The 27975-nt window shown below is 35.5% G+C and overlaps 1 protein-coding gene across 2 annotated transcripts in view; it reads left to right on the forward strand.

Annotated features, from left to right (window-relative positions):
* HECTD2 (HECT domain E3 ubiquitin protein ligase 2) overlaps window positions 1–27282 on the forward strand; it is a 79516-nt gene extending 52234 nt beyond the window's left edge. Inside the window, exons 11-21 of one of the 2 annotated variants that reach the window (XM_029245702.1) lie at window positions 651–747; window positions 3808–3915; window positions 4591–4723; window positions 5614–5702; window positions 9366–9524; window positions 12767–12841; window positions 13542–13629; window positions 13716–13822; window positions 22583–22698; window positions 23266–23409; window positions 24748–27282. In XM_029245702.1, the coding sequence (XP_029101535.1) occupies window positions 651–747; window positions 3808–3915; window positions 4591–4723; window positions 5614–5702; window positions 9366–9524; window positions 12767–12841; window positions 13542–13629; window positions 13716–13822; window positions 22583–22698; window positions 23266–23409; window positions 24748–24868 (1237 nt within the window). In that variant the 3' untranslated portion in view covers window positions 24869–27282. The remainder of the gene's footprint in view (window positions 1–650; window positions 748–3807; window positions 3916–4590; window positions 4724–5613; window positions 5703–9365; window positions 9525–12766; window positions 12842–13541; window positions 13630–13715; window positions 13823–22582; window positions 22699–23265; window positions 23410–24747) is intronic. The other variant, XM_029245703.1, reaches the window with a different exon arrangement.
* The last annotated feature ends 693 nt before the right edge of the window (window positions 27283–27975 follow it).

The following is a 27975-nucleotide window of genomic DNA, read 5'->3' on the forward strand; positions in this document are numbered from 1 at the left end:
TTATATAACATAGAATGAGCTCTGACCCAGGAAAGAAGTTATTTTCATAACTTTTGATCATATGTTGTATTTTTACAAATACATACCATTTCATCTTACTATATCATTAAATACAGTGCTAAAGCAACACACCTTTTTCTAACTTTTATTTTATTGCTCTTAAATTTACTACTTTTCCTACCATAGTTATTGCTAGATTTCCTCATTTCTGAAGCTCACGCATCAGAAATATCCATATAGTAATGGATTCTTATATTAATTTCTGCACATGAATTTTCTGTCCTAAATCCTTCATCAACACTTCTGCCTCCTGGTTCTGCTGTTGCCCATATTTTTCCCAGGTAATGATATACAAGTGACTATCTAAACTGAAATTATTTGTACAAACAATATAAGCAGTTAGCACATATTTCAGAACATTAGATGTAGCTTCCTCTAGAGAATAAAGGCACTGCACATCTAATAATGAAGCATACTTCACAGGGCTGTGGGGATTCAAAGAAGTGATGCACATAAAATCATTCTGTGAATGGTAAAACACAATACAAAAGTAATGTTTAATATTGTTAGAAGGGGTACCTTAGATTCCCTTAGTATAATTTTGCTAAAAATACACCATTTTGCTTTTTCTGTTTTCACTTGTTGAGCAGGTTTTCCTTCTGTCAGTACCCATTCGTTATTTCTATAGCTGCAAAAAAAATCATTATTCAAAGAGACTCAGAGCAACAGATGATAAGCATCGCAAGGGTAAGCCAGCTATGAAAACATTTATGCTGACTATAATCAATATATAGTAAATAATTTAACAAATAAGTCAAATGTCTTGTGAATTGTTCTAGCATTAATCAGGAAATGTTAAAAGTAAAATTCATATCATACTCCCTCAGAAAGTACTTAAACCTGTTCATGATATGGGGAAAAGATACCCCTTATCAACTTCTCATTATATTATAAATATAGCATGGAGATTAAATGCCTCTCACAGATCCAAAGTACTCGGAACTTGTTGGACATCATTTTGTAGATAACATCCTCCAGGGTCACTAGCAGAGCACTGGTGAGAAAGAACTACAGTGAGGACAAGGAAAGGAGTGTCCTTAAGAGCAAACTACTCAAACCACTGACACATTTTCTAGATTTTATGACAGTCATATAGAAACAACTGAAAAATTAGAAAATGTAACAAAAAGTATAGTCTTGAAAAACTGAGAAAATATGTCCAAAGAAGGCGAGAGATGTTTAATGATCCTTAGGGAACCAAAATGCATGGAGGCCCACTGAAACTGGGGTAGCAGTCAGGCTGGCGTTAGACAAATTAATGGAGTAGGATGAAGTTCACCTCTGGGCCTGTCCTGTCCACAGCCTACCATGGTTTCCGCACAGCACAGTAAAGTTAGGTACTTTAATATGTATCAGATTGACTGAGCTTTTTTGTTTTAGGTTAGAGCTCTAGACTATACATTTAAATGCTCACATATTTTGAGTATCTGCTTTTGTGACATGATTACTTGCAACTTTAAAACTTAGAGGGAAGGTTTGGCTGTAGTCTTCTTAAAATAAAGAGACCCAAGACAGACCCATAGAGTAAAAGGAAATGATTTCTGTGTCTTGTCCAAGAATATAAAAAGAACCCTAATGCATAACTTGTAATACTTCAAAATACCATAAAAATAAGAATTGTTTATTCTTCAGTAATTCACCAGAAGGTGAGTATTTTTTCCTGTCACAGAGCGGGACAAAAGATGCGAGTGACTAGTGACATCCCAGAGTCAGTTTACACTGAGTATTGGAATATTACAAGAAATGTTATTGCCTGTGTGTACCAAAGGAGTAACATAGCCACATTACCCTGCTGAAAAGTAGATTTCAACAGGTATATTTAGCACCAGAATTATTACCTAATCTTGGGTAGATATTGGCTCAAAGATTAGTCTACATAGCTTGTCATTTTGACGTTTTCGGTTAGTTGCATTTATGCAATTTCATGTGCCTTTTTAGTGCTTTTTTTTTTTAACCTTGGGTTACGATTTTTTTATATTTATAAGGGAAAAATCCAAAGAGCTAGAAGTTTATCTGAGTTCCTCTGAGCAGTCTTCTGCTGTGTCACTCACACTTAAAATATTAAATAATCTTCTTTTAACTTTTCTTCCAATTAAAAGGAGAGTGACAGCTGTAGACTGTGTCCCAGGCTATCTTCCACAGGGCATGGGCACAAATGAGTAGCAATTGAAGTGTCAAGTAGCATTGTCGGTTATGGGTGTTTCCCAGCATTTTAACTTGTAAACTGCCATACCGCTTGGAATTAACGACTGGTAACTATTTTGGCACAAGGACAGCCTTATAAGTAAGCAAGAGCTTATATAGTATACTTTAAAGTTGCAAAAGACATTCCCCAGCCTAAAAATAACTTCCTCATCAGACTATGTCTAAAATTCTACCATTGTTAGTTATTTCTTTCATTTGAAACACTTTCTATTCAACATGAATTCCTGATGGGAGGAGTAGCCACTAAGCCTTGTCTTCCATTAGCATCCTAATTTAAATTTGTGTGTTGGATATTTCCAATGTGACAGCTTCCCAGGAGCTAGACTGGGAACAGAAGATAGTAAAGGGTTGGAAAACAGGTCCATGACACAGCATACTATCCCGGAAATATAGATCTCTTTGAGCACAAAAGAGAGGACACAGAGAAGGAATAAAAACTGCTAAAAGCCTTTAGAATTGAATATTGGAGAGATGAGGAAGGGCTCTGAATTAGTGTATTATTATAGTAATCTACAAAATCATGAAAGTAGCCTTATATAGATTTGGGGTATTAAAATTTTACCTAGTAAGCAAATTGCTGCATGTATTTAAAATGTCTGAAGTGTTCATCTTTAATCTGTACAATAATTCATTTTCTTTGTTACCAAAGAGGATGAGGTAGTCTGAAAAAGATTTAGATAAAGTAAATATACAAGCATGATATTTATATATTCCTTATATTTTTAAAATCATATTTCCATCACTCAAGCATAACTATTGTTAACATTTTAGGAAATTTTCTTTTGATAGTTTTTACCTATATTGTCTTTAAAAGGCAGCAGGGTTTAAACAATATTGTGTATACAATTTTGTTTCTCCGCGTTTTTTTCAGTTGTATATTCCCTAAACATTTTCCATGTTATTTACATAGTTTTTATGAACATCATTTTTGATAACTGTATTATATTCCATTAGAGAGATACTTAAGATATTTCTAAAGTTTTGCTCTTATAGATAATGCTGTGAGGAACATCTCACTGTATAAAATATTTTCTGTGTTTAGAATTTCCAGAAGTGGAATTACTGGGACAAAGGATATGAGCATTGTTAATGGTTTCTGAAATATGTTGAAAATTACTTTCTAAAAGTAGACTAGTTGTGCTTTTAGAGTAAATCCAGTATCTAAAAAAGCGTAAGCCAAGTTTATCGTCAGAAGTATATACCTTGTTTCCAATGTTCCCACTTTGTTTGTATTTACTAAACAGAAAACTTAGCTATTTAAGAGATGAGACATACGGAAACAGTAATGCAACATTATTTTACTAAAGAAGATGAATTATTTTAGGTCCTCCATTTTGGATCCCCTTTGGTTATCATTGTCCCCAAATGAAATAATTGTAGGGCATTTTCATAAATCAAAATTTGTATAATTGAGTTTATGAAATTGTTTATGAGAGATGGCAAAGAGAAGAATATAAGTGATTTTTACTAAAGTGTTTAAATGTTTTAAATGAGATTATAGTTTAAGCATAAATGAAAATGTTTGCTTTCTTTTTTAATTAGCAAAGTCTGGTGGATAAAGTATCTCGAAGACAGAGACCTGATATGAATATGTTATTTCTAAATATGAAAGTAAGGCGGACACATCTGGTCAGCGATTCTCTTGATGAGGTATTGATCATTTATTCCAGAATAGTATTATTTGATTAAAGCTTTAAATAAATTTGATAATATGGCTTACTACTAAAATCTTAGTAAGCTATCTTTTGTTTCTGTATGCCAGTAGTGTGCTTGCTTTTGTGTGTGTGTGTGGTACACGGGCCTCTCACTGTTGTGGCCTCTCCCGTTGCGGAGCACAGGCTCCGGACACGCAGGCTCAGCGGCCATGGCTCACAGGCCTAGCCGCTCCGCGGCATGTGGGATCTTCCCGGACCGGGGCACGAACCCGTGTCCCCTGCATCGGCAGGCGGACTCTCAATCACTGCGCCACCAGGGAAGCCCTAAGATAATATTTGATTTAGTTATGTGATTTTTTTAAAGTTTAGCGTTGAGGGCAAGTTAAAAGGCAATGAACTACTTTATACTGTATTCTGCTAAATTAAAATCTTGGAGACAATATGGTGCTGGGAGACAGTAACCTTGGGCAAGCTACCTGAGCTCTCTAATTCTGTTCCTTGATCTCTACAACAAACATTACCATACCTGACTAATACAGTGTTGGGAGACGGATGGATGGATGGAGTTTTGTGACATTGTAAATAAGATAATACATATTGCAAAATTTTAAAAATTAATTTCCTTTTTACTGCCATTTGTTCTCCTCTACTTTATAATTTCTTCAAATAGTTAACCCGGAAAAGAGCAGACTTGAAAAAGAAGTTGAAAGTTACGTTTGTAGGGGAAGCTGGTTTGGATATGGGCGGCTTGACTAAAGAATGGTTCCTTCTTTTAATTCGCCAAATTTTTCATCCAGATTATGGTGAGTAGTTAATTTTTATGAAAGTGTTTTCTCCCTAATTGTTAGATTCAAGTAGTCACTCTTATTTTTAATTTAGCCTATGATTTTACAGATTTTTTTGTCAACCATAAATGTTGAATGATTTTTTAAAGACTGTTAGTTACATTTTTTAAACTGACCAAATTGATGAACATAATATTCATTATCTTACTGGGAATCCTACACAAGATGTCTTTGCAAGGAAGCATCCACATGTTTTCTGACTAAGCCAAATGCATGAAAATTTGTCACTGAAATAAAAAGAACATTCGAAATTTAAAAACAGAACTATAGTTTGCTCTTCACTAATATTCAAAGTCTCTTTCATTAAAATATGAGCCATTTTAATAAATAAGAATCATTAAATAAACCTTTGAAATTTAATTAGATTTTATTTAGAGAAAACACCTATATAATCCTTAGTATCATTAAATGTTTTTCTTCAAAAGAGAGTTTTAAGTGTTTTTCTTATTCTTTATTTTTCTTAATTTGGTATATATGTATATACAGCATCTCTCTGGTAATGGGAAATAGAGAAGACAGAGGTAAATTGAAATCTCCAGATAATCCTCAAAATTAATTTTGATCATAACTTATAAAGTATAAAAGTATAGTTTTTATAAATCAACTGATTAATTTAGTTTCTGTCTTTTTACCCTGTTTCTACCCTTGGTTCAGGATACCAGTGAACAATAAAGTGCTCTTGCAAATTCGTTGGACGTGTATTTGATACATTTTAACATGAAAGGTAGTTTCTAACAGAACTGTTGCTGAAATGTTTTGCTTCTAATAGAAGAGATGCCATGTACATGTTTACTGCTCTGGGTTTTTTTAATCAATCATATTGATGAAATTATGCTTCTATTTTCCAGGCATGTTTACGTATCATAAGGATTCATACTGCCATTGGTTTAGCAGCTTTAAATGTGATAACTATTCTGAATTCCGATTGGTTGGAATTGTATCCTTTAAACTTTCCACTAGGAGGTGCTAGTAGACTAGAGAGTTTTAAGAATTTTATCTGAATTTTGGAAAACTGTTAATAAGCATTTTATTCAGATTAAACATTCTTGTCAAATTACTAGTAGATTTTTCAGTAATCTTTATTATTTTGTAATATCACAGCTATGTAATATCAGCAGATTTAGTTAATTGGAAGGAGTGACTGAATTATTCACACTTTTCTCTGAAAACCTTATCTCAAAATAAATATTATTTCCTATTTCATATATAACCTAAATTATCAGAAATTTAAGACATTTTTTTAAAGTCATAGTGTCTTTCCTATTCATAGTGAACTATTTTTCTGTTAGTTCTTTCACTTTGTGTTTATTTCACCCAGTTTTCTAAATTGAAAGTATGGAAATTAAGTCTAACTCTTAACGTGGCCTCAAATCCTGGGACATTCATAAAAAATTAAAAGTTGAATGGAATGGGAACATTTAAAGCATATGGCATTATTTTATAGTGTTTTTTAAAATTATATAAATTTCTATGCCATCCTCTGATCCCTATCAGGTGCGTTGGAGAGGGCATTCCTGCATTGGGTGGGAGATTGGACAGGATGACTTCTGCATTCACTTTTAAATTCTAAAAAATATAATTGTGGAAGAAAGGAGGGAAGAATAAATAAGTAAGCAAACACTGGGGATACATAGGTTAAAAGAAGGAAAAGAAAACTACCTTTAAGAAGCTTACCATCTAGACAGACAGATGACCACCAATTCAGGGTAGTCTGTTCTCAGAGTCAAATGACCATTTGGCATTAAGTGCTGAAGAGTTCTGAGAAGGAAATGATTCAGTGTGTTCCTCCCAAATTTTAAAATGGAACCAATATATTTGATTAACACAGGACTGGAGAGAGTAGGACATAGACTGGGATAAAGGCTGGGGACAAGTCAGCGTTGTGCTGGCCCTGTTACAGAGCAATGTGGAGGTCCACTTGATGGGAGCAGAGGGTGCTCCGAGAGTTATGGAAGGTGCTGGCAAAATAAGAATTAAGTGCCATCTGATGGAGAGCTTTGAATGTCTGTCTTTCTTGCATTTGTTGGAGTAAATCCTGAAGAATGTATATGAAAATTGAGAGGCTGGATGGAAGAAAAGGTAGTGAGGAAAACCACACCTTGTGATGGTAAACTTAATCTGAAATTTTGTATGTGTTGTCGTATCTAAAGGTCCAAAGTGCTAAGCCCACAGTAAGGAATGTTTAACAATTATTAGACTCCTGTTTTTACTCTCTTATCTCCAGTAGTCACTTGTTGAATATTTCGACTTCATTGAAGGGCTGAGTCATTGATGCTTCTCACCACACTAGGAGCTATTTGAATTTCCTGATAAATATGTTTGTCATTACTTTACATTCTTATCATGGCTTAGATTTGGCTGATACTTTGACTTTCTAATATTTGTAATAAAGTATCAGCTCTTATACCACATTTTTAGAGTGGTATATGTAATATTGTGAATTTGGTTTTTGTGTGTGTGGGTTTTTTTTTTGCAGTAGGCATTAGTTTCTATTCAATCATTACCCAAAAGAGCATATTAAGTGTATTTACATGTTGTATATTACAAGTTAAACAATTAATCTAAAATTAAATTATAGCCACTATTATCTCATTATTATGTGTATTTATGTCACACACACAAAAGAAACTACAGAAAGTAAGATTGATGCCCTAGACAGCATGATAATATATACAAACATGTGGGATGACAGTGGATTGTGATCACGTAAGTGGTTGAGAGATCTGTCAAAGATGAGGAGAACAAAAAATTGAGAAGTAACAGGTATGATGATTTAGAAAATAGAGTTGGTTCCATACATAGTTCCAGTTTCTAAATTTCAGGACCAAAGATTTATTGTTCTAGTAGTTCTCACAGTATTGTATTTCTAATATAGTTATTTTTAAATATTAAGGCCTTGGAGTTTACAAGAAGTGTTATAGTAAAACCTATAGAAATAATTATAAAATGTTTTGAAGATTGCATGAAGAGCCATAATCTAACAGTTTTTTAGGAGTAGAATTACCAAAGGGGCACTGGAACTAAGGGTAGGGGGCGACATAATATAGTGCAGGGTTTTCAAAGCCTGCTCTGTTTGCACCACATGACACTTCAGTGTCTCCAGCAGAATTCCCACATCCCCACCTCTGCTTCAACCAGAGCAACTTGATTTAGTGCGAAATGCAGCATGATTCTTCTGGGTATGGAAGTGCCCTGAAGCAGATCCTATGAACCTACTTCCTCATCTGTTAAAAACCTTCCTTCAGGATTATAATTTTTTTTTGTAATTTTTAATGAAAAATGCTTAGAACTTGTCACTATAGTAGATGATCATAAATGGTAACTACAGTAGTATCATGCTTATTACTGTTATTGCTATTATCACAATTACAGGCATATATTAGAACTTAATTTCAGTATCTTTACCCTAGAACACATTGCTCAGTCTCTGTTGATATGGTTACCTGTAAAATCACATATCTGTTCCTTAAATTATTATTAGCCTTCATTCTGCCTTAGCAAATTGAAATATTGGCTGTCTTCTAATCTTTTAAATTGCTTTCAATAATTTATCCAGCCCATATATTTAGATTTCCTTTTAAGTCAATAAAACTTGACTTCCTTAAGCACTTGATTCTATAATGTTTATTTGACAGTTGAAATATTATGAAATTTGATCTAAAACACTGGTTTTAGAAAATGGATACATTACATTCTGCTGTATAACTGATAAACAAAATACAGTCGGGCAAAGTTTATAAATATAACATCTGTAGCTTTTTAACTTTAACACTTTAAGTAAACTCCAAGTAATAAGTCTTTCAAGTATTACTGTGGCAGAATAATTGTCCTATTAACATATCAGTAGTGCATGTGTATGTAGATGTCAGGGTGTGTGTATCCATAGGACTACTTAATACAGCTCTCTCTACATAGCCTGTATTTAGTTGGGTTTTTTTTTGTTTTGGTTTTTGGTTTTTTTGGTTGTTTTTTTCTTGCGGTACGCGGGCCTCTCACTGTTGTGGCCTCTCCCGTTGCGGAGCACAGGCTCCGGACGTGCAGGCTCAGCGGCCATGGCTCACGGGCCCAGCCACTCCGCGGCATGTGGGATATTCTCAGACCGGGACACGAACCCGTGTCCCCTGCATCGGCAAGCGGACTCTCAACCACTGCGCCACCAGGGAAGCCCTGTATTTAGTTTTAAAATAGCCAAAATGATCACCAAAATCAATGGTGTTGTTCTGCAGTGAGTTCTGAATAAATTGTTGCTGCTTATGAAATCACCTACATGTTTGTTTAAATTTAGAAAGTTTTCTTATATGTTAAATACTTTATAGAAATGTATGAAATTGCTATCTATTGTGATCTTAGATAAACTCTTCTAGGGAAATCATTAAATACTCTCACCTGATCCTCTCCTTTTTACATGATTTTTGGTAATTATCAATATATTATGTAAAATAAAGGGAAATTAAATGAGAGGAAAGAGGAAGTATGTGGGATTAATGAGAAAGTCAGTGTTAGATCTGAAAGAAGTATGCAAGAAATAGACTGATGCATAATTCAGAACTCATTTGTTGTCATGGATTTTATGTTAATGCTTAACATTTAGTATGCATAGCTTATGGGACTAGCTGTTTATAACAGCATTACTTTGGATATTCGTTTCCCCCCCTGCTGCTACAAGAAATTATTGAGCCCTCCCATCGTTCCTAATGACCAAAGTATGCCAGTAGGCATCTGCAGTGTTACCACTGATGACCTGTGTCAAATTATGCCTGTAAGTATAAAGTCGTTTAGCATCTTATCCCGTAATTCTAGATCATCTCTCTTCTACTGCAGTCTCTCTCCTCCTAACGCTATTCTTATGTTTAAATATGGTTTCCCTCTACCTTTGTAACCCATCTCCTTTTTTGTCTAATTTTCTCCTTCCTTATAGAGACACATAACCCGCTTTGCAGCACTTCTAAGTTCCTCTAACAGTAGAACAGGCTTTGAGTCAGGGACAGAGATTTGAATCCAGCCTCTGCCACATATTAGCTCTGTGAATTTGGATAAGTTGTTTGTTTCTGAGCTCTAATTTCCTTATGTGAACAATGGGATAGTAAAACTTCCATACTGGGAAGATTACATGAGATAATAAAGTGCTTAGTACCTGATTGCTACTGTGGATTCTTACTAACGTGTCGCTATGCAATATCGTTAACAACATCTGCAACACCGTCCCTGAATAAAATTAATGAATTTCACAGGCCTGTCTCTGATAACATTCCTCAATTCAGAAATTAGATTTCCAATCATCAAGTTTAATCCAGTGCAAAAACGTAGTAGAAGAATGGATAGTATACACATCATCCTGAAAATCCCCTACAGTAATAATGCTTTTTTACAGCTGGGTTTTGGTAGCCATTGGTCAGCAGAGAATTCCCCATAATATTCTTAGTAAGTACCTGGATGTGGATTAAGGGCCTGTTTAAATATCTCTGTGTCTGGATGGTCAAAGGAGTTTGGTGTAGGGTTGGAACCTTCCTATCAAAGTTGAGAAACCTCTCCAGAACATGTGACTGATTAGAAAACCATTCTTCATGTGATATCAGATACATTTTTGGAAGTTGGTTTGGATTCTTTCAGATTAAGAGCCTAAATCTATGTTTTTATAAGACTCAGTAGTTGGAAAAAATTGCAAAAGGTATAGAGCAGACTACTTAAGAAACTGAAAGATTTGCCCTTTATAGTCTTGTATTTTGGCCACACACTACCTATGAGCCCTGGACGATTCAATTAATTTCCTTATTTGTGTAACAGTGGGAGTTACTGTTATATCCATACACTGATATATATACTAGTTAGTATATATAATATATATATATATATACTAACGGATGAGCTACCTTCTCATTTAGATTTCTGTGATTTTTTAGTCCCATATATGCAGTTTTTGTCAGATCTTTTACCAATAAATTTCCTAACTTTATTATTGGTTTTTACCAATAAATTGTCTAATTTTATGATTAAAGCTATTTGAATTTGACTCATTTAGATCCAGGTGTTTTTAGTTAATAATAATGGACATTTTATGAATGACTATACCAATACGTTGTTTTATATTATGGAGCTGAAGGTGATACTGAGTTAATTTCATGTTCTTATATTGCCTCTTTAATAGTGAATCAAGATTGTGCATATGCTATGAGATCAACTGTAGAAAAAACTGAGTCTCTATGCATGCATGAATAAAGATTGAAAGGAAGCAAGAAAACAGCCATGTTAGGGTAGTGGAATGTGGGGAATTTTTTTTTAATTTAAAAATGGATTATCGATTTATTAATGGCATCTATTAAAAATTAACACCTAATTCCCATTTCATATATGGTAAAATATATCGATAAAAGAGTTTTAAGTGCTTTTTTATTCAGTACTTTGTTTACCGTTTGTATTTGTACACTATGTGTTTTAAGAAGAGTAAACAGGAAAGCAAAGAGAAACCTATAGTGATACATTTCTTAATTTAAGCACAGTATCTGTGAATAAGGACAAAAAATACAGAAAGTAAGCAAAATATTCAATGGTGGAGCCTTCAATAAATACAGTGTTAATAGGCCAGTGCTTTTCGATGACCATGTTAATGAAAACTCCATTGGTTTTATAGAGACGGATCCATGACTCAAAGCATCAGAACTGTCCAGCAGCAGCAACAAATCTTCCCCACACAGCCTTGTGAAAATTACCCTTGAGGGTTTTAGTTGAGAATGGAGGAGAGGCTAAGTGTAACCTTGAATCAGGAACTGCAATAGCTCTTTTCATTTTGCTTAAGTCACTCTCAAATATGCTCTATTAAATAATACCAGGGTATTCAAACAGTGTGTAAAACCAGTAGTCTGTATCTTCACACACTCTTAATTTTACATTTACAAAATTATAAAGATGTTGAACTATATGGGTAATTAATATTTTAGAGAGAACGTATTACAGTTAAGAGTCTAAGAACAGATAAACAACAACAACAAATCAACAGAAATTGGGTTTTGAAAATACAAAGGCTGGGAATAAAAGGCGCTACAGTCCTGAATAAAGCAGATCTGAGTATATAATTTTACTACCTAATTGACTTTGTATTTTATCATTAAAAATTTAATCTTTGAAAGAAGATGGTAAATACTTTCCATTAGATTCATCTACTAGTCCCTTGAATTGTTTAAAAAACTGCAAATCTCCCAATTATAATTTTCAGCATCCATAATTTTATTAATAATTGAAACAAATGATGAAAATCATATCGGAACCTATGCCAGCCTAGCTTTGTTTAAAATTTTCTTATTTTAATGGAATGGAAATTTTAATATGTAAAGTGTGTAAGATCATTCTAATCATGCTGTTCCTTATATTTTCTACTAATATTTAAAATAAATTAAAACTTTTTTTCATAAAACCTGAAATTTTGAAAAATACTGGCTTAGTTTTTCGATTTTTCAATCTCTGTTCAGGGAAATCATGAGTTACAATGTAGGAAAATATTTCCTCCAGTGTTCTCAAGTTGTTCTTGGGAGAGGAAGGCACCATAACTGAAATGTAAAAACCACTTAACATGTATGAACTGTGTATTTTTATGTCTAAAAGATGAATCCTAAAACATTAACAGAGTTTTTTAAGAATATAAACTGAAAGTGAGAAGTACTGCAAATTCATAAACAGTGATGTTACAGATAGCAGTGAATTATGATGGAAACTGTGCTCTTAGCTCACTGAATAAGAATAGACCCCAGAATTATGCCTCTGTGGGTATAATTGGGTATGTTCCTTTATGTGACCTTTTCCAATAAATTTTTCCAAGCCTTTTACATGGTAGAAATCATTAACCAGCATTTTGTGCCCTGGAAAAAAATATATCAAATATTATCATTATTTCAAAGTCTGCATTTATCTACTCTATCTCACATGTAACTGAACTGTAGTAGATCTGCTTAACTATTTTGGGTAGTACTATTTGATTTAAAAACACAGATAACAGATTTCTCTTTATAGGAGTTGGCCCATGGATTAAGTGAACTCCTGTCATATGAAGGCAATGTTGAAGAAGATTTCTATTCAACATTTCAGGTATCCTTAAGGGCAAATAGCTTTCCGTTAACCAGGTATTTTATATGTGAAAAATACCCTTTGTTACCATACACCCACCATTAGAAAAGATGAACAAGGACTGATCAGTACATACCACCCCCTATCTTAAAGGATCTTAACCTGATAAAGTAGAGATAAAGAAGCAGACACATATAGGTGAGCAGTCAAGGAAAGTGCTTAAAGAACATCAGCAAGGGTGAGGGCACTCTGCCAGGCACCTGGCCTATGTCCTTGACTCAGTTACTTTCTCAGAGCTTTTCAGCTTCTAACAACAAGCCCCTTCTGTCGCTTCAGTGCAAGAAGTTAGAAGCAGAAGCTAGTCGACCAGACCAAAACTCTCTCACTTCCACTCCCCTGACAATAATCAGGAGGTGGGAATTATAGTAATCCACATGGCTCCAAAGACCTGAGTGCTTCCCTAAATGCCCACGCAAATTTTGTTAACATCAGTAAAGTATTTAACTGTATTCAAGAGGGTTAAGTCCCTACTTTTTTACCCCAAAATGCTTCCACGACTCTATTCTTAATACAAATATCACAAAAGCCTAGCCATTCTGTAGTTTGTATATTTAGAAGAGGGGGGAAAAGTTTTCTTTTTAAATTTTACAAACCTGTTCACTGAAGTCTGTTAATATATCAGCCATACCAATAAATACGCTGTGTTGGAATCTCCCATCAGGTGTTTCAAGAAGAATTCGGAATAATTAAGTCCTATAATTTAAAGCCAGGTGGTGATAAAATTGCAGTTACCAATCAAAATAGGAAAGGTAAGTTAAAACACGATTTATAATTAAAGCGCATTAGTATTTGCCATTTACTTTTACTACTTAACAGATATAAAATTGTTTTCCAGAATATGTACAGCTTTATATTGACTTTCTTCTCAACAAATCCATCTATAAGCAGTTTGCTGCATTTTATTATGGATTTCATAGTGTGTGTGCTTCAAATGCCCTAATGGTGAGTTTAAAACTTCATGCTTTCAGTTAGGTTTTGTAATAGTATGATATTGACAAATAATTCCTTAAATATTTTAGTAGATAGGCTTTTAAAATTAAAAAAAAAGATTTCTAGGTTTTTTTTTGTCTAGAGGAAAATAATAAAGTTTTTTTTAACATCTTTATTGGAGTATAATTACTTTACAAAGCTGTGTTAGTTTTTGCTTTATAACAAAGTGAATCAGCTACACATATACATATATCCCCATATCTCCTCCCTCTTGCGTCTCCCTCCCTCCCTCCCTATCCCACCCCTCTAGGTGGTCACAAAGCAACGAGCTGATCCTGTGCTATGCCGCTGCTTCCCACTAGCTATCTATTTTACGTTTGGTAGTGTATATATGTCCACGCCACACTCCCACTTTGTCCCAGTTTACCCTTCCCCCTCCCCACGTCCTCGAGTCCATTCTCTACGTCTGCGTCTTTATTCCTGCTCTGCCTCTAGGTTCTTCAGAACCATTTTTTTTCTTTTTTTAGATTCCATATATATATGTGTTAGCATACGGTATTTGTTTTTCTCTTTCTGACTTACTTCACTCTGTATGACAGTCTGTAGGTCCATCCACCTCACTACAAATAACAATTTCGTTTCTTTTTATGGCTGAGTAACATTCCATTGTATATATGTGCCACATCTTCTTTATCCATTCATCTGTCGATGGACACTTAGGTTGCTTCCATGTCCTAACTATTGTAAATAGAGCTGCAATGAACATTGTGGTAAATGACTCTTTTTGAATTACGGTTTTCTCAGGGTATATGCCCAGTAGTGGGATTCCTGGGTCATATGGTAGTTCTATTTGTAGTTTTTTAAGGAACCTCCATACTGTTCTCCATAGTGGCTGTATCAATTTACATTCACACCAACAGTGCAAGAGGGTTCCATTTTCTCCACACCCTCTCCAGCATTTATTGTTTGTAGATTTTTTGATGATGGCCATTCTGACTGGTGTGAGGTGATACTTCACTGTAATTTTGATTTGCATTTCTCTAATGCTTAGTGATGTTCAGCATCCTTTCATGTGTTTGTTGGCAATCTGTATATCTTCTTGGGAGAAATGTCTATTTAGTTCTCCTGCCCATTTTTGGATTGGGTTGTTTGTTTTTTTGGTATTGAGCTGCATGAGCTGCTTGTATATTTTGGAGATTAATCCTTTGTCAGTTGCTTCATTTGCAAATATTTTCTCCCATTCTGAGAGTTGTCTTTTGGTCTTGTTTATGGTTTCCTTTGCTGTGCAAAAGCTTTGAAGTTTCATTAGGTCCCAATTGTTTATTTTTGTTTTTGTTTCCGTTTCTGTAGGAGCTGGCTCAAAAAGGATCTTGCTGTGATTTATGTCATAGAGTGTTCTGTCTGTGTTTTCCTGTAAGAGTTTGATAGTTTCTGGCCTTACATTTACGTCTTTAATGCTTTTTTTTTTTTTTTTTTTTGTGGTACGCGGGCCTCTCACTGTTGTGGCCTCTCCTGTTGGGGAGCACAGGCTCCAGACGCGCAGGCTCAGCAGCCATGGCTCACGGGCCCAGCCGCTCCGTGCCATGTGGGATCTTCCCACACCGGGGCACGAACCCGTGTCCCCTGCATTGGCAGGCGGACTCTCAACCACTGCGCCACCAGGGAAGTCCTTTAATCCATTTTGAGTTTATTTTTGTGTATGGTGTTAGAGAGTGTTCTAATTTCATTCTTTTACATGTAGCTGTCCAGTTTTCCCAGCACGACTTATTGAAGAGGCTGTCTTTTTGCCATGATATATTCTTCCCTCCTTTATCAAAGATAAGGCAACCATATGTGCGTGGGTGTATCTCTGGTCTTTCTATCCTGGTCCATTGATCTATGTTTCTGTTTTTGTGCCAGTACCATACTGTCTTGATTACTGTGGCTTTGTAGTATAGTCTGAAGTCAGGGAGCCTGATTCCTCCAGCTCCATTTTTCTTTCTCAAGATTACTTTGGCTATTCGGGGTCTTTTGTGTTTCCATACAAACTGTGAAATTTTTTGTTCTACTTTGGAAAAAATGCCATTGGTAGTTTGATAGGGATTCCACTGAATCTGTAGATTGCTTTGGGGGATATAGTCATTTTCACAATGTTGATTCTTCCAATCCAAGAACATGGAGGAACATGTCTCCATCTCTCCATCTCTCCATCTGTTTGTATCATCTTTAATTTCTTTCATCAGTGTCTTATAGTTTTCTTCATACAGGTCTTTTGTGTCCTTAGGTAGGTTTATTCCTAGGTATTTTATTCTTTTTGTTGCAATGGTAAATGGGAGTGTTTCCTTAATTTCTCTTTCAGACTTTTTCATCATTAGTGTATAGGAATGCAAGAGACTTCTGTGCATTAATTTTGTATCCTGCTACTTTACCAAATTCATTGATTAGCTCTAGTAGTTTTCTGGTAGCATCTTTAGGATTCTCTATGTATAGTATCATGTCATCTGCAAACAGTGACAGTTTTACATCTTCTTTTCCGATTTGGGTTCCTTTTATTTCTTTTTCTTCCCTGATTGCTGTGGCTAAAACTTCCAAAACTATGTTGAATAATAGTGGTGAGAGTGGGCAACCTTGTCTTGTTCCTGATCTTAGTGGAAATGGTTTCAGTTTTTCACCATTGAGAACGATGTTGGCTGTGGGTTTGTCATGTATGGCCTTTAGTATGTTGAGGTAAGTTCCCTCTATGCCTACTTTCTGGAGGGTTTTTATCATAAAGAGATGTTGATTTAAATATGACAAAGGATCTGAATACACATTTTTCCAAGTAAAATACACAAATATTCAAGGGCATATGAAAAGGTTCTGGATATCATTAGTCACCAAGGAGATGGAAATCAAAACCACAGTGAGATTCCACTTGACAACAATTAGGATGACTAAAATCAAAAAGTGAGGCAATAAGTTTTATCGAGGATACACGGAGAAATTTGATCTCTCATATGGGGTGGAATGAAGATAAAATGGCAAAGCTGCTCTGGATAAAGCTCTGGGAGATCCTCAAATATTAAACCTAGAATTATCATATGACCCATCAATCCCACCTAGGTACACGCTCAAGTAAATGAAACCACATGTTTGATGAAAACTTATACATGAATTTTATAATAATGTGATTCATAGTAAGCAAAAGGGAGAAACATCCAAATGTCCATTAACAGATGAATAGATAAACAACATGTTTTATCCAATCAGTAGAATATTATTCTGACATAAAACAAAGGAAATATTCACACATAGTTGTCTCTTGAAGAAATTATGCTGAGTGAATGAAGTCCTTCAAGAGGCCATGTATAATTCTTTTAATATGAAAGAGCAGAATATGGAAATAGAAAGTAGAGTAGTGGTTTTCTAGGCTGGGGGATTGGAGGAGGATAAGAAGATTAGCAATGATAGCTAAAGGGCAGAGGAGTTTCTTTTTGAAGTAACAAAAATCGTCACAAATTGTGGTGATAATTGTGTGTATCTGCAAATATACTGAAACCATTAAAATGTACACTTAATGGATGCCTTCTAAAGTATGTGCATTTTATCTCCGTAAAGCTGTTCAAATAAATCAATGCATGAAGTATTTTGCAATGTAAAAAAAAAAAAAAGAGGTGTTGAATTTTGTTGAAAGCTTTTTCCGCATCTATTGAGATGATCATATGGTTTTTGTCCTTCGGTTTGTTAATACGGTTTATCACATTGTTTGATTTGCATATATTGAGGAATCCTTGCATTCCTGGAATAAACACCACTTGATCATGGTGTATGATCCTATCAATGTGCTGTTGGATTCTGTTTGCTAGTATTTTGTTGAGGATTTTTGCATCTATGTTCATCAGTGATATTGGCCTGTAGTTTTCTTTTTTTGTGATATCTTTGTTTAGTTTTGGTATCAGGGTGTTGGTGGCCTTGTAGTATGAGTTTGGGAGTGTTCCTCCCTCTGCCGTACTATGGAAGAGTTTGAGAGGGATAGGTGTTAGCTCTTCTCTAAATGTTTGATAGAATTCGCCTGTGAAGCCATCTGGTCCTGGGCTTTTGTTTGTTGGAAGATTTTTAGTCACAGTTTCAATTTCAGTGCTTGTGATTGGTCTGTTTATATTTTCTATTTCTTCCTTGTTCAGTCTCGGAAGGTTGTGCTTTTCTAAGAATTTGTCCATTTCTTCCAGTTTGTCCATTTTATTGGCATATATTTGCTTGTAGTAATCTCTCATGATCCTTTTATTTCTGCAGTGTCAGTTGTTACTTCTCCTTTTTCATTTCTAATTCTATTGATTTGAGTCTTCTCCCCTTTTTTCTTGATGAGTCTGGCTAATGGTTTATCAATTTTGTTTATCTTCTCAAAGAACCAGCTTTTAGTTTTATTGATCTTTGCTATCATTTCCTTCATTTCTTTTTCATTTATTTCTGATCTGACGTTTATGATTTGTTTCCTTCTGCTAACTTTGGGGGTTTTTTGTTCTTGTTTCTCTAATTGCTTTGGTGTAAGGTTAGGTTGTTTATTTGAGATGTTTCTTATTTCTTGACGTAGGATTGTATTGCTATAAACTTCCCTCTTAGAACTGCTTTTGCTGCATCCCATATGTTTGGGGTCATCGTGTTTTCATTGTCATTTGGTTCTAGGTATTTTTGTATTTCCTCCTTGATTTCTTCAGTGATCTCTTGGTTATTTAGTAGTGTATTGTTTAGCCTCCATGTGTTTGTATTTTTTACAGTTTTTTTCCTGTAATTGATATAGATAGCATTGTGGTTGGAAAAGATACTTGATACTATTTCAATTTTCTTAAATTTACCAAAGCTTGATTTGTGACCCAAGATATGATCTATCCTGGAGAATGTTCCATGAGCACTTGAGAAGAAAGTGTATTCTCTTGTTTTTGGATGGAATGTACTATATCAATTAAGTCCATCTTGTTTAATGTATCATTTAAAGCTTGTGTTTCCTTATTTATTTTCATTTTGGATGATCTGTCCATTGTGAAAGTGGGGTGTTAAAGTTCCCTACTATTATTGTGTTACTGTTGATTTCCCTTTTATGGCTGTTAACATTTGCCTTATGTATTGAGGTGCTCCTATGTTGGGTGCATAAATATTTACAAGTGTTATATCTTCTCCTTGGATTCATCCCTTGATCGTTATGTAGTGTCCTTCTTCGTCTCTTGTAATAGTCTTTATTTTAATGTCTATTTTGTCTGATATGAAAATTGCTACTCCAGCTTTCATTTGATTTCCATTTGCATGGAATATCTTTTTCCAGCCCCTCACTTTAGTCTGTATGTGTCCCTAGGTGTGAAGTGGGTCTCTTGTAGACAACATATATACAGGTCTTGTTTTTGTATCCATTCAGCCAGTCTATGTCTTTTGGTTGGAGCATTTAATCCATTTACAGTTAAGGTAATTATCGATATATATGTACCTATTACCATTTTCTTATTTGTTTTGGGTTTGTTATTGTAGGTCTTTTCCTTCTCTTGTGTTTCCCACTTAGAGAAGTTCCTTTATCATTTGTTGTTGAGCTGGTTTGGTGGTGCTGAATTCTCTTAGCTTCTACTTGTCTGTAAAGCTTTTAATTTCTCTGTCAAATCTGAATGAGATCCTTGCTGGGTAGAGTAATCTTGGTTGTAGGTTTTTCCCTTTCATCACTTTAAATATGTCCTGCCACTCCCTTCTGGCTTGCAGAGTTTCTGCTGAAAGATCAGCTGTTAACCTTATTGGGATTCCCTTGTATGTTATTTGTTGCTTTTCCCTTGCTTCTCTTAATATTTTTTCTTTGTATTTAATTTTTGTTAGTTTGATTAATATGTGTCTTGGCATGTTTCTCCTTGGATTTATCCTGTTGGGACTTTTTGCGCTTCCTGGATTTGATTGACTATTTCCTTTCCCGTGTTAGGGAAGTTTTCACCTATAATCTCTTCAAATAGTTTCTCAGATCCTTTCTTTTTCTCTTCTTCTTCTGGGGCCCCTGTAATTCAAATGTTGGTGCATTTAATGTTGTCCCAGAGGTCTCTGAGACCATCCTCAATTCTTTTCATTCTTTTTTCTTTATTCTGCTCTGCAGTAGTTATTTCCACTATTTTATCTTCCAGGTCACTTATCCATTCTTCTGCCTCAGTTATTCTCCTGTTGCTTCCTTCTAGAGAATTTGTAATTTCACTTATTGTGTTGTTCATCATTGTTTGTTTGCTTTTTAGTTCTTCTAGTTCCTTGTTAAACACTTCTTGTATTTTCTCCATTCTGTTTCCAAGATTTTGGATCATCTTTACTATCATTACTCTGAATTCTTTTTCAGGTAGTCTGCCTATTTCCTCTTCATTTAAACCCTCTTCTGGTGGGTTTTTAACTTTCTCCTTCATCTGCTGTGTATTTCTCTGTCTTCTCATTTTGCGTAACTTCCTGTGTTTGGCGTCTCCTTTTCGCAGTCTGCACATTCGTAGTTCCCATTGTTTTTGGTGTCTGCCCCCAGTGGCTGAGGTTGGTTCAGTGGGTTGTGTAGGCTTCCTGGTGGAGGGAACTGGTGCCTGTGTTCGGGTGGTTGAGGCTGGATCTTCTTTCTGGTGGGCAGGACCACGTCTGGTGGTGTGTTTTGGGGTGTCTGTGACTTTATTATGATTTTAGGCAGCCTCTCTGCTAATGGGTGGGGTTGTGCTCCTGTCTTGCTAGTTGTTTGGCATAGGGTGTCCAGCACTGTAGCTTGCTGGTCATTGAGTGGAGCTGGGTCTTAGCGTTGAGATGGAGATCTCTGGGAGAGCTTTTGCCATTTGATATTGTGTGGAGCCAGGAGGTCTCTGGTGGACCAGTGTCCTGAGCTCAGCTCTTCCACCTCAGAGACTCAGACCTGATACCCGACCGGAGCACCAAGACCCTGTCAGCCGCATGGTTATAAAGAGTTCCACAGGGTTTCCCTGGTGGCGCAGTGGTTGAGAGTCCACCTGCCAATGCAGGGGACGCAGGTTCGTGCCCCGGTCCGGGAAGATTCCACATGCCGCGGAGCGGCTAGGCCTGTGGGCCATGGCTGCTGAGCCTGCGCATCCGGAGCCTGTGCTCCGCAATGGGAGAGGCCACAACAGTGAGAGGCCCGTGTACCGCAAAAAAAAAAAAAAAATATATATATATATATAAAGAGTTCCACAGATATGGCTTGAAGTCTATAGACAAATCATTGATCATCAACTTGTATTGTCCTCTTCTCTCACAGCCTGGATACAAACCTCCAAGCTCATCTAGATTAATGGCAGAATTCAGTCCCTTGTGGTTGTGGACTAAAATTCCCATTTCCTTGAAGACTTGGATGGGGTGACTCCCAGCTCTCTCCGATTCTCTCACATGCTCCCCTCCATTTCAAAGCCAGCAGCAACATGTCCTTGGAAACTCTCTGGCTTCCTCTTCGGCTACCAGCCTGTGAAGACTCTTTTCTTCTTTTCTTTTCCTTTGTGCTTAGTCTTGTTTCACTTGCTTATAGGGTGCCGCGTGGGGAAGACTCATGCCAGGCACTTCACAATAGAGTCCCTAGTCAGTATTCTAGTTTTTAAAGTCAGAGCTAGAAATAAAAATAGTTCTCTCATTTCAGCCTTAATTTTCTACAGGGAAAAAAGACCAGTCAACTCCATTCCCTCCCCACCCCACTCCACCTTACACTATGTCTTATACTATGGCTTTTAAGGCTTTAAAAAATTTCCTCAAGCAGAGTGGATGAAGAGATCCCAAGGGCTCCAGGTCTTTAATACTGAGGGGCAAAGCACAGAAAATAGTCAACAGTGAGCTCCAGGGCAAAAGCCACACCTTCTTACTGTTTAAGGAACAGGTTTATAACTGCTTCCTGCCTCTTCAGGGGTCCCCCCAGCAACTCTTGAGTTGCCTTTTACCCACAGGATGTAGTTTGTCACCAGAGTCATGGTGGACTCCAGTTGGTTTGACTTTTTCTTAGCCTTGTGAGCATGGGTCAGTTGCTGTTGAGAACACTATGTCGGAAATGTCGTAAGATAAAAGCGTAGTTTTCTCTTCACTGCTGCTCCCCTGGGCACACTCCATCAAGCCATTTGCACCTCCATGCAGTTTTATAAGGGGGGGTTGGGAGCAAGGTCTTCAATGTGAATTATTTTGCGTAGGAGAGAGCTTGTTTTAGAGTGATCTTTGTCACATGTTTATTGAAAGTACCTTTGGAAACGGAGCACCTGTTGATTTCGAATTGAGTTTTGTCTGTGACGCACTGTAGTTATGGGTGTGGAGGGAGGGAAAATAAATAAATAGCATAGCAGGTCTCTGTTTTTAAATTGTAATCTCTTTAGGTGGGAGACAACCTATGTAAGTGAAAAAAAAACAAGTGAACAACACAAGACAGACTAACCTACTACTCAACTCTACAGTATACACAGGAGGCTTTATGGATGTTGGAACCAGGCATGTCAATAGATGCTAGAGTACTGATAGCTGAAAGAGTTTCAGGATGAGTTTCAGGGAAGAGTTGTAATTTGGATTTATGCTTAGTCATCTGCTTGTTTTTCTAGCAAACTGCTAATTGCTATTATTTGCAAAAGGGGGAACCTAACAGTTTGACAAGATTTATAAACTTTCAGAAGCAAAAATACCTTACCTTAGTAGGAAAAATATAAATGGAGATTTTTCTTTAGCAAAAATGGTTTGATTTACTATAAGAACGTCATGACTTTTGTTATTTGGTTCAGTGAAAATAGTTCCAATTTCACTTTTTTTAATCATCACTTTTTCTTATCATTTTTGATAAATAATTATTGGCAGCTGCTTCGTCCAGAAGAGGTTGAAATTCTGGTGTGTGGAAGTCCTGAACTGGATATGCACGCCCTGCAGAGAAGTACTCAGTATGATGGCTATGCGAAAACCGACCTGACTATACGGTGAGCTTTTTTTACTTCTGAGAGTGAGGGTGCTGAAGAGAGAATGAAAGAGAGTGTGCTTCGTTTATTTGCATAACTTAACAATCTTTGAATCAAGTGAAGTCAGCTGAAATACTGTACAGCCCACACTGCTTTATTTTCTCTCTTGAAAATAATGTGAGAATATTAAATATGAAATCACTTAGCAGTCCCCTTAGGAGAAAGTAATATAAGTAAGTTTCTACAAAAGTATAGAGATCTGACTTTTTTTTTTTAATTACTTTGGTTCTAGAATTGCAGGGATGCCATGCTTATAAATAGCCTTTTAATAGCACTGTGTTGAAAAATAAGGAAAATTATATAGGAGAAAAATGGCTTTTGTACTCTCTACTGTTGGACCATTTTTATAATGATGTTAGTCAAAAATCTAATTTATATCAGAAGCCTGTCATTCCTCCATTTCACATTAAGGGTATTATGTACCTTTAAGGGAAGTTGTTTCCCTAGAGTTTACTTTATATTACTTTATTCTGATCTTCAGGATTTTTGTCAAGACATTTTATATAAATATCCTTTGGTGTTCTCTAGATACTTTTGGGATGTTGTGCTTGGATTTCCTCTTGATCTTCAAAAAAAGTTGCTACATTTTACCACAGGAAGTGACAGAGTACCTGTAGGAGGAATGGCTGATTTGAACTTTAAAATCTCAAAGAATGAAACTTCTACTAACTGGTAAATTTCCAAATTGTAATTTTTTTAATCTGTAGGTTTGGCTAATAATAATGTGTTTGGAATTAGAGGATTCTTTGATTCTGAAGTTGTTTTCATAGAAAAATCTTGGGAGTAAGCATGGCTTTGAAATAAGAGAGACTATGGCTTAAGGTTCTGTATGAATTTTGAGAACTACCAGTACAAACTGATAATAATTCCTGTGCATCAACTTTTTACTTTGATAAGTCAACTGCTTTGTAGTTGCTTCCAGAATCTAGCTTGCTTTTCATAGTAGATTATCTAACCTTCATTTTTACTTAAAGGTGTTTTTTATTTAAAATACTAAGGTGAGTTTTTTGGCTGTTATAATTAGTTCTTGTGCTGGAATACCTCTAGTGCTAGTCTTGTTTTCTTTATCTAGTGCTCTTTGCATATGAAAGTGATGCCGATCATGGCTTTAAATTATTTTCTATAGTGTTGATGGGTTAATGCTAATCTACTTACTTATTTTCCCAATCTCCTTGTAATTTCTAAAGCTAATTTGAGTAGACACTACTTTGCTTATAATCATTTTTTTCTCCTGCCCCATATATTCCCTGAGCTTTGTCAGTTCTTCCTTTCATAAATTAGAACTGAAATCTGTCCTTTCCTTTCTCACCGCCACCACCGACAGCTGTTCTGATGCTGTGGAGTTCCTAAAGACTGAGGAAAAGGGTCTAAGAAATCTGTAGGAATTTTGAATAAAGATAACAGTGTCATCGGGTAGAGGGTTGGGAGAGCTGAACAAAAAGACTCAGAGGATGAATGTTGCTTGTACCTTGAGGGCAGCAACATGAGAAGCATGGGTATCAAGTGTCCCAGAAATGTTCTCTTTATTATTTTTTGACAGTCAAGACTAAAACAGTAGTAACAGTTATATTATCTACTATTCTGCTGGGTGTTTTATGTAGATAGCTCTTTTCATCTTCCCACCCATTCAAATAGTTTGCCTTATGATGGTGATGAGGCAACTGAGATTTGGAGACATGAAGCCGCTTGAACAAGGTCTCCCAGCCAGAAAGTGCAGGAGATGGTATTCAAATTCAGATTTGTCTGACTCCAAAAATAATGCCTATAGAATATAAGTTTTGTGAGAGCAGGGACATTGTCTTGTTGGTAAACCCAGCCCCAGTGTCTAGAATGGTGCCTAATGCATAGCAGGTACTCCAAAAGTATTTGTTCAGTAAAGGAGTGGATGAGTCATCTCATTATAGTAAAATAGATTTGAATGTGTGTATCCAGGTACTTTGAAAGTTGCTTACCAGTCATTCTGTGTTTGTTTTAGGACTTGGTATCTTTAAAAAAATTTTTTTTCTCTAGGTTGCCTGTGGCCCACACCTGCTTCAATCAACTTTGCCTTCCCCCCTACAAGAGCAAAAAGGACCTGAAACAGAAATTGATTATTGGAATTTCAAATTCAGAAGGTTTTGGACTTGAGTAACCTAGAAGACTTGAAATATATTTTATATGTAGCATTCACTTCCCTCTTACTGTGCCTTTAACCTTTTCATGTTTTTGTCTCAAAACACCTTGACAAAGCTCACCAACTTTAAAATACTGATTTTTTTTAAATCAAATATGAAGTATGTTCAGTAGAGGCATGGTTTTCTAAAAACACAACACTGCTTGAGTGAGAAAAAGACCAGATGGCAGAGACAGGTGTGGGTCCAGTCCCTCTTTTTTATAGCACTTTATCATTCTCCATAAGTAGTTGTCACAGGTGTTCCACTTGGAAAGCATCGTGCAGTAAAGAACGCACAGATGACAGAGTGGAGACCAGTGGCACCTTGTGCGCTGCTAGCACACAGTAGCAACACAGATAGCTACATTATCATTAATGTAAGGCATGTAGCCATATTTTCATATAGCGGTTAAACAACAGTATAATTGCAAATGCAATTTACAGGGTTTTTTGATATACTGGCTTTGGTCCTCTAAGATTCTTTTCAACCATTGCTGAAAAGCGTGTAAATAACTACATAATAGCCTGAGAATAATGGGATTTTGATAGTGCCATTTATTGCTAAAGATTTATTTTTACAAAGTAAATTCAGGGTTTTAGATGTGTATACAGCTTTTACAAATCAATAAAGATGATTGTACAAGAGTGTAACTATTTTCAGACTAATTGGATTCAAGGTTATATTCTTTTACCTATTGTTAGTCTGCATGCATATGCGCAGTAAGCTAGTTACTTTGAGCACTCTGTAATATTTGTATAATCATTTCTTCTTAAGGGTCAGAATATTATATAGAAAGGAAGTAGAACTGACTAGTCACTGATAAATTAAGTCAATTACAAGCACAAAAAAAGAGAACTGTTTTTATATATACTTTGATTGATGTACAAGACTTATTTCTAATATTTTTTGATCACCAGTTGTACTGAAACACTAATTTTTGGAAAAAAGTAGGATAAGATATTTGACAAAAGTGAATACAATAATATTTGTGTCCAAATGACGTAGCTTGGTGTAAAAATAAAGTTCAACATTTTGGCCGACATGTTTGTTTTCCACTGGATTCTGAATATAGCGAATTCAAAAGTACCCTTTTTGGAGTTTCTTAATAAAGTAGCATGTAAAAGGAAACTGCATTTTTTAAGTCAGACAGTAAATGGTTTTCTCTTTAATTTACAGCAAATGAAGCAGTTTTATTAGCATGTTATAGATATTTCCAAATCAAGAATTCTCTATTATACTTGGATAGCTTTCCTTCAGAAAACTCTGAATATATATTTGCAATAATAATGAAGCCAGCACTTAGTACCAGCACATGGTTCACATGCAAATAATACTTTCCCAAAATTTTTTCTGAGTTACACTACTGTCTTACTGCTATGCTTCCTACACCCCACCAGCAGAATTCTTTTAGGGTGGAGGAACTAATCAGCTTGTTCTGCTTTTCTGAAGCCAACTTGTGAATCTTAGAGGAAAAGGAGTTAGTTAGTTTACTGTTCTCTAGAGACAGAAGTGACTCCGCTTTTCCACTTGGACATACTATTTAAAGGATTTTTCTTCTTACAATTTTTGGAACACCTAAGATTTAAAGGCATGTTGGTTTTGTTTTGTTTGCTCTGTTTTTAATCCATATGCAAATAAAACTGCTTCTCTCTTACACTGCTTGAACTAGAAAGTAAGATGTTTAACATAGGTTACTACTAACTAATAAGCACAAAAGAATCATGCGTAAGAAACCAGATTTAAGTGTTTTAAATAAAATGTAAACAAAGTTTTTATTTGGTAGAGACGGAAAAATTGTGTTGGTTTGGTCTGCATGTTTAATGATGTGCTTTGTATATCAATAGCTATGTCATTTTTAAATAAGAAGTACACAAGCAAGCCAAATTTTTAAATGACAGAGTCCATGAATAACTGGAAAATTTTTGTTGTCTGTTGTTGAAATTTATAATCATTTATCACTGAATTGCACATTGCCTTTATTTATTTATGCTCTGGTTTTGGTTTACAGTGTAATTAATACCTCATTTTTTAAAAGAGCCACTACTGTTACATTTCGTTAATTTAAACAGCTAGAAAATTCATATAGTTGCTTTTTTTTATATATAATCTGTTAATGAATTCTTGATTTTTGTATCTGCCACAGTAAATTAAAGCATTGCACAGTATTTATCAGTATTTACAAAATGTCCTGTCCTTTTTTAATCTTTCCTTAATTAATCATATTTTTGTCTGTATGATCAGAAGTTTTAACAGTCCCTCTTTTTTGTACAAATGTGTATTGTATTACGTTGTTAATTTCTGGATAAATTTTTTTCAAATATTAAAGTTATATAATCAGCCAGGCTTCAGTTCATTTTTTGAACATTAGGCAATGAATTAAAACCACAAGTTTTAAAACCACAATATAAATGTAAACTACTCTCTTTGTTACACTGTCTCTTAAACTGGTGCTTAGGAAAATTGCTAATACATACACCTTCAAAAGATATGTGTTGTTGACACCAAATATAACTAACTTCTAGCATTATTTTTCAGTACAAAACAATGTATAGCCAATGGCTGCATGATCACACAGATATTCCACCAAATGAACGTTATACCACCATCAAGGCCACCTAGAAATGAACTAAGTATGACATTTCATTGGCCATCGATAGACAACTTCAGATCTTAAGTATTCCCCTCCAAAACCATTAATTTGGCCCTTTTTTCCCGCATTTTCTATGCTTAATGGAAGAAGAGAGGAGATTATGAGAAAGTAGGAGAGAATGTCATGGGTGATGGATGGAAGAAGAAGGTAGCTGGGTGGAAGACTAAGGTGAGTTTTCACAGGGGACGGTACAAGATCAATTCACCCAGACCACACACAGCCTTTAGTCCAGTGAGTGGTTAAGAACTGTGCTTTGGAGCCAGACTACCTGGGTTTGAGTTTACTGTTCAATAGTTGTGTTTCCTTGGGCAGGTTACCTAATCTGCCCATGCCACAATTATCAAGTGAAAATAATTTATAAAATGGAAATAATAAACCTATCTATCTCTCTGATAGGGTTCTAGGGAAGAACAAATGAATTAAGATGTGTAAAAC

The sequence above is a fragment of the Monodon monoceros genome, unplaced genomic scaffold, assembly GCF_005190385.1.
Source record: "Monodon monoceros isolate NGI ecotype Baffin Bay Population unplaced genomic scaffold, NGI_Narwhal_1 Super_Scaffold_4, whole genome shotgun sequence".
In the NCBI taxonomy this organism is placed as follows: domain Eukaryota; kingdom Metazoa; phylum Chordata; class Mammalia; order Artiodactyla; family Monodontidae; genus Monodon; species Monodon monoceros.